Here is a 12696-nt window from a genome sequence, read left to right as displayed (position 1 = left end):
CAGGAACAACCATAGTTTTCCATGTTTCTATTAAAGATAATTTTAATATAATTATTTACACAAGTCATAGAGATAAAAATTAATTGTTACTAATTTAAGAATAAGAAAATTTATCTAAATATTTCATTGCATAAATTAGCTTTTGAGTAGGTGCTACTTATATTTTCATTTTTAGTTTAAAAAAATTTATCAAAATAATTACCTCAGTGAAAGTTATCCATAGAATTTGAAATCATAAAAAAATAAAGTGCATTATTTGGCCACCAACAAGTTATAAAATGTTCATTTTGAAATAAATTACTACTTACCATTGATTCTCCTGTAAGGATGACTTATCTGTTTCATCTGTAAGAGGGAAGGTGAAGAGAGAGAGCTAAGACCAGTATAGATTACCCATTTTTTCTGTTTTGGCATAGTTGGATTATGTACATAAATCTTGACCAATGATGTCTAGAACATTTATCATATAAACAATCTCAAATTTCATAACTATATGTCTTAATAATTTTTTTGTGCTTTGATGACATGGCTACCTTCTACAAATTTCTATAAAATTTTTATTAACATACTTTGTTCTTTGAAACTGAGATGTTATTAAAATATATCTAATTTTGGCCAAGCAATACTTAGAAAATTCTTAACCAAATTATTCTCATCATAGAATAAGAGTTTTTAGAATTGCTTCTATTACAATATATCAAAGATTATGATTTTTGTGAACTTTAGGGACACAAAATTTTTATACAGATATCTAAAACATTCATTTGTAATCTGTTATATGTAATTATTTTGGAAATGATTTTATATTTCACCTTGGTAAATAGAAAGTATAGGTTTTAGTGTCTTTTGGAACATAATGGCAACAGAGCTTATGGCTATGTTTTTGTATGCCTATATTAACTAATTTTGCTGGTAGTTTGAGGTTCAAAATAATACTGAGCTACATGCTAAATTATGGTCATTAAAGTCTTTTAATCTACAGATGGCTTTGATTGTTACAAGCTTGTTGCCGTATCACACAAGTGAAATGGGATGGACTAATGATAAGAGATTCCCTGTACCTCTAATGGGCAATGATATTAACTATTGTTTTTTTTTTAAATAAATGGAGGAATATGAATTGGTTGCACATACACAGCCCTGGTAGGAATTTCTAGATGCACATGTTAGTATATAGATTGAACCATGTTTTCCACAATTCAATGATCTCTATTCATTTTCATGTTTATATTATATTCACCTTTATTAATTTGTATTAAGAAATGTATAACTCAAACTGCCTATTCCATAGACATGCCATTTAATTGGTGTTACTCCAAATTAGGGAATTATATGTGTAAGTGCATATATAGAATATCTGAATTGCAAGTTATTGATGTTTAATTTTCTTCAGTGAATGATCAGTTTCCATTTCTGTCTCTTATTGTCTTTGTCTCTCACTGTCTCTCTCTTTCATACACACCCACCCACCCACACACACACACACATACACACACACACACCTTAAGTTTTTTTTTTTTTAATCAGAAACTGAGACACTGATCAGATAGTCTGTGATTTGTAGATGAGATGCAACTCAGCAAAAAATCTGTGATGAAGTGAGTTAGGACAGGGGGGTCAAATAGTTAAAGAAGATTGTGGTTTCAAGGAAAGTCTAGCCGTACCTGAAAAAAGGGGTTAGTTCTTCAAATAGCATGGCTTTTTAAATAATTATTACAGAAATTATAAAAAATTTGTGGGGTATAATAGGATAATTTTCTACATGTATATACTATGTAATGAGAAAACAAATATGGTAGTTAACATTTCCATCTCAAGCATTTTTTCAAATATTTGATTAAAATGTAATAATTGCGAATATTTATGAGGTAGACTATACATATATAAAATGTATTCTTATGAAATCAGGATAATTTACATTTTCATCTCTTTAACTTTACATTGCATTTGGTACCTTCAAGCTCTTTTTAGTTATTTACAAATTATATAATAATGAATTTATTACTTTTACATTACCATGCTTTGGTACCTGTTATTCATCCATAGCTATCACCTTGTCAGCCTCTAGAAATTGCATCTCTATATTCATATTTGCTGTAGTTTGGATTTTTTAAATTTACAATAGAGTGTTCATTTCTATTGAAATTTCTGCAGCACATAATTTTAAAAAATTATTTGTTCTTTTAGATATACATGTCAGTAGAATGCATTTTGTCATATTATACATACATGGAGTATAAGTTCTCATTCTTGTGGTCGTACAGAATGTAGAGTTATACTGGTTGTATATTAATATATGGACATAAGAAAGTTATATCTGATTCATTCTACTGTCTTTTTTATTTCCATCACACACCTCCATTTATTCCCCTTTGTCTTATCCAGTGAAATTTATTCTCCCCACCTTTATTATTTGTAAGCATTCACATAACAGAGAGAACAATCATCCTTTTGTATTTGGGATTGGCTCATTGAACTTAGCATGATAGTCTCCAGTTTCATCCATTTACTGGCAAATACCATAATTTCATTCTTCTTTATGGCTGAGTAATATTCCATTGTATATATGTACCACATTTTCCTTATCCATTCATTTGCCTTTCTGACTAGAGTGAGATAAAATCAGTGTAATCTCAATTAGCATTTCTCTAATTTTTTAGAGATGTTGAAAATATTTTTGACCATTTGTATTTTTCTTCTGTGATGTGTATCTTCAGTTCCTTTGCCCATTTATTAATTGTGTTATAGATTCATCTATCTACTCATTTTTTGTACTGGGATTGAATCCAGGGTCACTTAACTAATAGACCTCATCTGCAACTCTATTTTATATTTTATTTAGAGGCAGGGTCTCCCCGAATTGCATAGGGCCTTGTTAATATGAATATTTATAAATGTACATGAACCGTTAAGGTCACAATTAAACAGAGAAAATACAAAAGGGGTGGAAAGATACCAATGAAAAGTTAAATAATTGTTTCCATTGGATTTCAAAAGATTCTCAGCTTCCCTTCTCAGCAATGTTTGATGGGGTCTTCTGAAGTGATTCTTATTCTACCCTCAAGGTGGGATCTCTGGAGAGAAAAATAATCACACAGGCAGAACACCTAAAGACAGGTTTAGGCTTACGTAGCCTTCAGGTTCTTCACTGAATGTCAACTTGCCTAAAGATTTTAAATCAGTGCACTTCCCAGGCCAGCAATTGCTGGTCTATACTAGAAGACTGCACCCCAGGGATCTCCCCTGGGTTGCACTTATGTGGTGCAGGAGCCAATTCTTAGTTCACTGTGTCACTTGCAGGCCCCATGTTTCCTGGCCTCAGGTTCAGTCTCCAAACTCAATCTCTACCACCCTCACTCTTTCAGATTCTCAGCCAGGTGCATCTCTCCCAGCAGATCTGGCAAGCACCTGGATTGGAGGGGACTGGGGAGAACCAGGTGGGTTTCCATGACCAGTAGTCCCTTGTTTCAACCTCTCTCCACATTTGATTTTCTCCTGTTCACTCTAGAACACTCTATATTATTCAGTGTGGTTTGCCAGGCTCATATTTCAGGCCAGACTCCTCAGGTTTGCCAGGAATCAGCTCCTCCATCTGCCCGCCCCTGGCCTGTGGCTGTGAAATGGTTCCTTCCTCTGTCCTGTGCATGCAGCCTAGAGAGGTGGGGCTTTTTTTCCTGCATAAGGATATTGTGCAACATGCCTTTCAGTTTAGTTGGGCAGTGTCTTTGATCTCTAAACTCTCTGTACTCAGTTATGCCTCAGGCCTCCTAAAAATGTGAGTTCCTTTAATTCCCTTATTTCTCCACTTTGCCTACAGAGGGACCACTCTTACTGTTCCCTCCAGCCATGACAGCAGCTGTGGCCCTGGGGATTTCTTCCTTATTTAATTATATCCATCCTCTTATGTCCCAGATCTGCTTTGAAAGACCAGTATTAAATTCCAGTAAAATCCCTCCCCCTTTCTTTTGCTCACCCACTTTGCTGAGAAGTCCCTTATCAGCTTTCTTGTTTTCATGCCATGGAGCAGTCAGGAAAGTGACCTTCTCTATTCTGCCATCTTGAAAACATCCCACAGCACAGTCTTTACTCTCTGCATTACTATCAACATTCTAGTCTTCTGAACTCTCCCCAGAAACACCTTAAATCTTATAATATTCTGAGCTTTTACTAGCCTGTTTCTCCAAAAGTTTCCAAATTTCTCCCCAAAATCAATATCGAAGACTTTTGAACCACATGGTAATGTATAGTCACATCAATCAATCCACTCCTGGTACCCATTGTCTATATTTGTTGTTGTCACAAAACACTTGAGAAAATCAACTTAAAGGAGGAAAGACTTATTTTGTCTCATGATTTTATAAGTTTTTTTTTTTTCTGTGGTCTCTTGGCCCTGTTACTTTTAGGCCTATGGCATTGTCTCATGATAAAAGTACATGACACAGGAAAGCTATGTAGCTCATGGTGGCCAGAAAGCAAAGAGAGAAAGAGAGAGTGGATATTGTCAAATGGAACCTTCAAAAGCATGCCTGCAGTGACTTACTTCCTCTAAATAGGTCCCAGCTCCTAAAGTTTCTGCCACCTTTCAGCAGTGCACTGATTTATGGATTCATTAATAAATTAACCCACTGATGAAGTCACAGGCTTCAGATCCAACACCTTCTAAAGGCTCCAACCCCGAAACGTGCTTTTAGGACCAATTCTTCCCACAGAAGCTTCTGCAGGACATTTCAAATTCAGACCATAACAATGGGCAGCATTCCTGTACCATACAATATATCTCTATCCCAGAAAGATGAAAATATGAAAATTCGACCAAAGTAGTTACAAATTTTCACACACACACACACACACACACACACACACACACACAGCTTTTTCAAGTTCTTCCTAGACTTTGGCCTTCTAATCATTATGCTTAAGAATGTCATTCCTTGCCACAAGTCAATGCTTATGTCAGTGGAACTAATTCTTAACCTTTTTTTAATATGACTTCTCATTCACCTTTAAAATGAAGGTTGTAGATTAAATCTAGTTGTAAATTTCTACGTTTTAAAGGCTAAAAATTATCTCTGAAATACTTACATTCTGAGTGAGAAAAATCTAGATTTCATCAGGTTACAAATTTCAAGCTTGGTATTTTAACATTTATTCCAACTTATTTAAAATAGAAGTGACCCATGTTCATGTTATTGTAAATTTAAGCCAGAAATAATTTTTATGACCTTCCTGGGTTCGGCAAACAAATTAAAATTATACGTCTTCTTGTAAAGATCACTTTGTGTGATGTCAGTCATATTGTTTACTTAAGTGATAATATCGTTGGCAAATTTCTTTTATTAGGAGAAAAGAGATTTCCCTCCTGCCTGCTGGAGAACTTTTTAGATAGGATGACCACGTGCTGTCTTCTAATTTTTAACATTTTGTTGTCTTGGGTTGGGTCTAGGTAAACTTTTGAAAAGAGAGAATTATGTCGATATGGATGGTTCTCAGGGTTAATGAAGAGCCAGCCTTCAACTCATCATTGCTCCTCTACATTTGATTGCCTTATCTATCTCATAGATGTTCCTCCTATCAGCTTTCTCCAGAAATATTATTTTCTGCTATTAGTACCTTGTGTGTCTCAAGCAAATGACAATATTCCCTGATGACAAAATTCTTATCACACTGCTTCAAATGCACACATTTCTCAGTGAATGTTCATTTCCCCTCCAGGGATTTGATAGATTCTGGACTCTGCCTGAATTGTTATTCTTCCTTGGATCTCATTTTTGTACATAACTATAATGTACTAATTTAAATAATAATAATAGTACTACTACTACTTCTTCTACTACTACTAGTAATACATCAGTAGAGTGGAGCAAATAGTTCAGGGGAAAGGAAGAAGAGAGGAAAGTGGAGGGATAAGTGAATGAGATGAGTCAAATTATGCTATGTGTATGTATAAATATGGCATAATTAATTCAGCTATTATGCAGAATTATGATGATTTAATAAAAATGTTATAAAAATAACACATTAAACTCAGCTGGATAATAAAAATAATGTTAATGTAAGAAATTTTAAAAAGTTGAATGAGTGGCACATGCTTGTAATCTCAGTAGCTCCAGAGGCTGAGGCAAGAGGATTATGAGATCCTGCCTCAAAATAAAATATAAAAAGGGCTGGGAATGTGGCTCCGTGGTTAAGTGCTCCTGGATTCAATGCCAAGTACAAAAATAAAATTAAAATAAAGTGATATTTAGTCCTTACTGGTGTCTTGGATGGAAGAGCAGAGATTGGGAGACTAGACTGAATCCTTCATCTGCAACCATTGACAAGATGGGAAAAATCTATGAAACAATATCTGAGATAGAAAAACACTAAGAAAATAAAGACATAATTGTCCTAAGTACTGCCTATTCAGGTCACAGAGAAGGGAGGAAACCCCAAGTGGTCCTATCGGGCTCTAAGACAAAGAGATGCCAACTAAAACATATTCTTGTTTTATATCAGTTTATATGCCTGCCAATTAGACACTTTCCAAATATTTTATTTTACTCTTTAGTTAATATTGTTATCTTTCTAATTTTAACATGAATGTGTATTGATTTAGGGATTGCAAATTTTGTTTCTAGGAGTCTCCTCCAAACTTATTCAGAATGGAAATTACTTTAAAGTAATAGAAAAATGTTAGTTGGAGCATAAAGCCATGAAGAGTTGCAATTAATTTTATTTTTCAATTGACTTTCTTACAGCCTTATTAAGCAAATTCTGCTTGAAGGAGGCTCTTTCTATAAAGATACTTTGTAAAATACACAGAAAATAAATGAATAGCCAACTTTAAGCACATGAATTAAATAATATAAATTGCAAGTGTGGACAAAACAAACCCTACAATGTAAGCCTGAATAAAAAAAATTCAAGGCCATTCTGCCATCTTGTGGTAATACCTTAATTTTAATTCTAAAAAAATTGGTTTATAATAGTTATACATAAAATGATATTTTTTGACATAATTATAAATACATGGGTTATAATTTATTCCAATTAAACCTCCAATACCCACCCTTGTGTTCTTTCTTGTTGCTCTATCTCCTCCCTTTCCTCTGCTCTACTATTGATCTATTTATTTCAATTTTAAAAAATCAGTATCTTGTGGATATACACAATGGTGAGATTAACTGTAGCACATTCATATATGTACATTGGAAAATTAGGTCAGATTCATTGCACTGTTCTTTCCTTATCTTGTCCCTCTTTCCTCCCCCTCAAACTCCTTCTTCTATTCCCCCATCTTTCTTTTAATTTAATAACACCCTATCATTTCTTTTCTCTTTCTCTGTCATTTCCCTGCTAACTTGAGACTAACCTTTTGCATGTCAGAGAAAACATTCAGCAATTGACTTTCTGAGTTGTACTTATTTCTCTTATCATTATATGATCTCCAGTTACATCTATTTATCAGAAAATGACATTCATTTTTTTTTCAGGCTGAGTAATACTCAGTTGTGTATATATACCACATTTTTTTCCATTCATCTGTTGAAGAGTATCTAGATCAGTTCCACTGTTTGGCTATTGTGTATTGTGCTGCTATACATATTGTGTCCTTATAGTATTCTGATTAGATCTTTTGGATCCAAACTGAGAATTGGGACATTCAGGATATATGGTGGTTCCATTTCTATATTTTTGAGAAAACTCCATACTGCCTTCCAGTGTAGTTGCACTAATTTGCAATCTCACAAACAAGTTATGAGTGTAACTGTTTCCCCACATCCTTGCCAATACATTTTATACTCTTGATAATTGCTGTTCTGACTGGAGTCAGATGACATCTCAATGTGGTTTTAATTTTCATTTTTCTTATTGCTAGAGATGTTGAACATTTTTTTAAAATATATTTTTTGGTCATTCATATTTCTTCTTTTGAGAAGTGTTTGTTTAGTTCTTTTGACCATTTATTTGTTGGGTCATTTTCTTTTTTTGTTAAGATTTTTACTTCTTTATATATTCTGGATATTAATGTCCTGAGGAGCAGGAGGAAAATATCTTCTCCTGTAGGCTCTCTCTTCACACTCTTAACATTTAGATGATATTGAGAAATTCCTACAGATATATGAACTACCTAAATTAAACCATGAGGATGCAGGAAACTTAAATGGGCCCATATCAATAAAGGAAATTGATGAAGTTATCAAAAGTCTTCAAACAAAGAAAACCCCAGGGAGGGATTCTCAGACCAGTTCTACCAGACCTTTAAAGAAGAATTAATACCAATCCTCCTCAAATTATTCCATGAAACCAAGGAGGAGGGAACACTCCCAAATTCATTCTATGAAGGTAGCATAACCCTGATACCAAAATCAAAGACACATCAAAGGAAAAAAAAACACATCAGGCCAAATACCCTGATGAACATAGATGCAAAAATTCTTAATAAAATATTATAAAACTGAATAAAAAGCATATTAAAAATCCAGTGCTTTATGATCAAGGGGTTTCATCTCACGGATGCAAGTTTGGTTCAACATACATAAATCAATAAATGTGATTTATCACATAAGTAGAGTTAAGGACAAGAATCACATTATTTTATTAATAGATGCCAAAAAAGCATTTGTCAAAGTAGACTACCCATTTATGTTTAAAACACTTGAGTAGTTAGGAGAGAAGGAACTTAACTCAACATTGTAAAGACTGTATATTACACACCTAAGGTCAACATCATACTGAATGGAGAAAAACTGAAAACATTTCCTTTAAAAACAGGAATAAGACAAGAATTCCCACACTTACCACTCCTATTCAACATAGTCCTTGAAATTTTAGCCAGGGTGATCAGGCAACAGAAGGAAATTAAATGGAATACAAATAGGAAAAGAAGAGATCAAATTATCCATGTTTGCTGATGACATAATGTTATATGTAGAAGTTATAAAAAAATCTCCAGAAGACTTCCAGAGCTCATAAATGAATTCAGCAAAATATAAGCACGTAAGATCAATACACATGAATCAATTGTTTTCCTATACTCCAATAATGAAACTGCTGACAAAAGAAATTAGATAAACTATCCCATTTACAATAATCTAAAAAAAAGGTCTGGGAATTAATTTAATGGAAAGACCTCTATAAGGAAAACTATAGAACATTGTAGAAAGAAATTGAAGATGAACTTAGATGGAAAGTCCTCCCATGTTCTTGGATAGGTAGAATTGATATTGTAAAAATGGCCATACTATCAAAACCAATACACAGACTCAATGTAATCCCTATCAAAATGCCAATGACATTTTCCCCAGAACTAGAAAAAGAAGTACTAAAACTTATTTGGAAAAATAAGCGACTCCAAACAGCCAAAACAATAATGAGCTCAGAGAGTAAAGCAGGAAGTATCAGAATACCAGACCCCAAATTATAAAACAGAGTTATAGTAAAAACAGCATGGTACTGGCACCAAAACAGACGGGAAGACCAGTGGAATAGAATGGAATATGTAGAGACAAAACCACATAAATACAGCTATCTGGTACTAGACAAAAGTGCTAAAAATATATGTTGAAGAAAGGATAGTCTTTTTAACAAATGGTGCTGGGAAAATTAGATATCTGCATGCAGAATAATTAAGCTGGGCCCCTATCTCTCACTCTGCACAAAACTCAACTCAAAGTGAATTAAAGACCTAGGAATTAGATCAGAAACTCTGTAATTAGTAGAAGAAAATCAAGGTCCAACATTCTAACATATTGACACAGGAACCAACTTCCTTAAAAGACTCCTAAATTGCAAGAAATAAAACTAAAAATCAATAGGTGGGACATCATCAAACTAAAAAACTTCTGCAAATCAAAGGAAATAGTTGTTAATTTTCAGAAATTTAATTTAAGAAGTAGAAAGCTATTTTAATGTACATAATTATAATTTTTACTGTGAAATGGTTGCAACTGTAGAAAATATTATATATAAGTATATAATATATGCATGTGGATGACAGATGACAGTATCAATATTCATATGTATGTATGTACAAATGCTTCTTTTGAGATCTGCTTTTCATTATTTTGCCCAATATTGTATTTGTAATAGTTAATTTGAATTGTCTACTTGATTGGATTAAGAGATGCTGAAGATAAAGGGGCTTCTTGGTGTGTCAGTTAGGGTGTGTTAGTAATGATTGGCATGTGGGATAGCAAACTGAAGTGGAGACACTCCCTAAGCATGGGCAGCACCGTCCAATAGGATGGTGGCTTGAATGGAATCAAAGTTGGAAGAACAAGGAAGCAGCATCAGATGCAGCTAAATTCTCCTTGAACAGGTTTTTTTGCGGGCGTCGGGGGCTTACTGGGGATTGAACTCAGGGGTACTCAGCCCTATTTTGAATTTTATTTAAGACAGGGTCTCACCAAGTTGCTTAGAGCCTCACTTTTGCTGAGGCTGGCTTTGAATTCATTATCCTTCTGCCTCAGCCTCCCAAGCTGCTGGGATTACAGGTGTGGGGCACTGTGCCCAGCTTGAACAGTTTCTGGATTGCTTTTGTGATCACCTGAGTATATCAGACTCTGGATTCTTCACTCCTCCAAAGTTGACTCTGCCAGTGATTCTCCAGGGAGTTTCCAGAAGTCTTTGGTCTTGGACTGTGGTAGCACTATTGATCCCTCTTGTTCCGAGGCTTCAGCTTCTTGGACTGTGCAACTACGGGTTCCTCTACCTCTCCAGCCTGAAGACAGCCTTTGGGGACTTTCCAGCTTCTGGTCACGTAAGCCAATCTAATAAATTCCCTTTTATAAACATACTTCCTATTGATTCTGTTCCTATAGAGAACCCTGACAAATACAGTATCCCTAGTCAACAAGTTCTCTCTCAGCACCTTTGAACAACATTAATTAACATTACATTTACTTAAGGATCAGGTGAGAGATGGTAAGTAAAGAGACATGGAGGCTGGATTATTCCTTTCAACAACATTAAATATTTTGTACTAACATTTGAATCTGTGATCTGTGATTTTTTTATACGTTTATCAGTTTATCTCTCATGTCATATTGTTGTCATCTTACTTCATTTTAATTTCTTTCTTGTTCTCTATAAGGTTTTCTTTCTTTTAGGGTAAATCATCTACAAAAGCATGCTCTCCATGGATCTTCCAGTGTATTGTAAAGTTTTCACAGCTTCCTCTCTTGGCTACATTTTTAAATTAATGCAACTTTATTTTCCTTCCTTTTACTAACAGCTTTAACTTGGCCCATGAGCACCCAGTCAGAGAACACATGGCCTATTAGCTACATGTGCTCATATTACTGAGTTCAGGTGGAGGGCATGTAAGCACAGCTGACATGGATGATTTCCCATGCTCTTCCTTAAATAAAGAATGCCTCTCTGAATCTTTTAATCCCTATTCAGTGGCCTGGAATATGTCAACATTCAAACTGATCTTCTTTCTTCTAGTGATGATAAAAGAGCCATGTTTTACTCACTGGGTCTTTGAATTAGCTCAAGCAATGTCTACTTACCCATAGCAATGCTGTAATAAGCAAAATTTTATGTTGTTTTAGAAATTATATTTTTAAGTCTTTTTATTACCATAGTTCAGTCAAGATCAAGATTTCTCAGCCATTATCACTGCCGCAGTCCGGCTGGCTGGGCAAAATAACTGGGGGGTGACGAGAAACTTGTGTACATTGATACAGCAGGAATGGGAGCCATTTATTGTAGGACAGGAGGGGTATATATACATTCCACACAGCTTATCTTAATTAACATAAACTAGATACAGCAGTCAACCAATAAGGAATCTCCACACTTAATGGCTCGCTGGCGTTACTTCACAAACCACTCCCTCTGCAAAATGCCAGGTGCCATCTTGACTTGTTTACAGACTCTAACAATCACTATTGACATGTAAGGCTGACTACTTCTTTGTTGTGGAAGGCTGTCTTGTGGTTTTTAGGGTTTTTGATAGCTTCCTTAGTTACCACAATAACATCCCTCCAGACATGACAAGCAAACATGTCTCCAGAGTTTGACAAGAGTTCTCTTTGGGAAAATTTTCCTTACTTTAGAACAACTAGTTTTTAGATTGTGTAATGTAGAAATTGATCATTTTGTGGTTGCTGTCTTAATAAAGCTCACAAAAGTTACATTTTCTTAAGAATCAGGTGAGAGAAGGTAAGTAAGGAGACATGGAAGACTGGATGGTAACAATTGCTCCTTTTTCTGCTGGAACACTTAATAAATCCTTTGCCTGTGATGTCTAAGTAAGCACAACATTCCCAAAGAGAATAAAGTTTCAAGGGAAGTGTTTATAAAGTGGTCAAATATTCGTGTATTTTGGTTCTTACTTGCTGGTTTTTCATAAATTACTACAACCCAAAATGAACAGAGCTAGGAAAAATGAAGCAGTTGAAACAAAAAATATATGCAATAGAGCTTTCTAAGAAAGGCAACCAAAATCGCCTAACAAACTAGGGAAATTAGTTCTTTCATAATTGAGAAAGCTAGTTTCCCCTAATACAATAATAAATAGGAGAAATAACATCACTTGTGCCATTTCTAAGAGACCTGCCACTTGCACTTTTCAACCAAAGTCATGAGGAAGTGGCAGGCGAGATCACAGGCTCTCTTGCTCACTTATTAGATAGCCACAGCTTGCTGTCTGTGAAATACAAGGTGGTCCCAGCAAACAAACAAACAAAAAAAATCAATTAAGTAGAA

General features: G+C 34.7%; 1 protein-coding gene across 1 annotated transcript in view; it reads right to left on the bottom strand.

Moving 5' to 3' along the window:
• Positions 1 to 12696, bottom strand: part of LOC124079524 (cysteine-rich secretory protein 3) — a gene marked incomplete at its 5' end in the record, with an annotated part of 42947 nt that overhangs the window by 8774 nt on the left and 21477 nt on the right. The window contains 1 exon segment of the mRNA XM_058572819.1: positions 309 to 345. Coding sequence (XP_058428802.1) covers positions 309 to 345 — 37 coding nt within the window.

The sequence above is a fragment of the Marmota monax genome, unplaced genomic scaffold, assembly GCF_021218885.2.
Source record: "Marmota monax isolate L192 unplaced genomic scaffold, Marmota_monax_Labrador192_F-V1.1 WCK01_AAM20220418_F8-fsc00355, whole genome shotgun sequence".
Classification (NCBI taxonomy): Eukaryota; Metazoa; Chordata; class Mammalia; order Rodentia; family Sciuridae; genus Marmota; species Marmota monax.
Note: the sequence above shows the minus strand (reverse complement) of the source record. Positions and strands in the feature narration are given on the sequence as shown.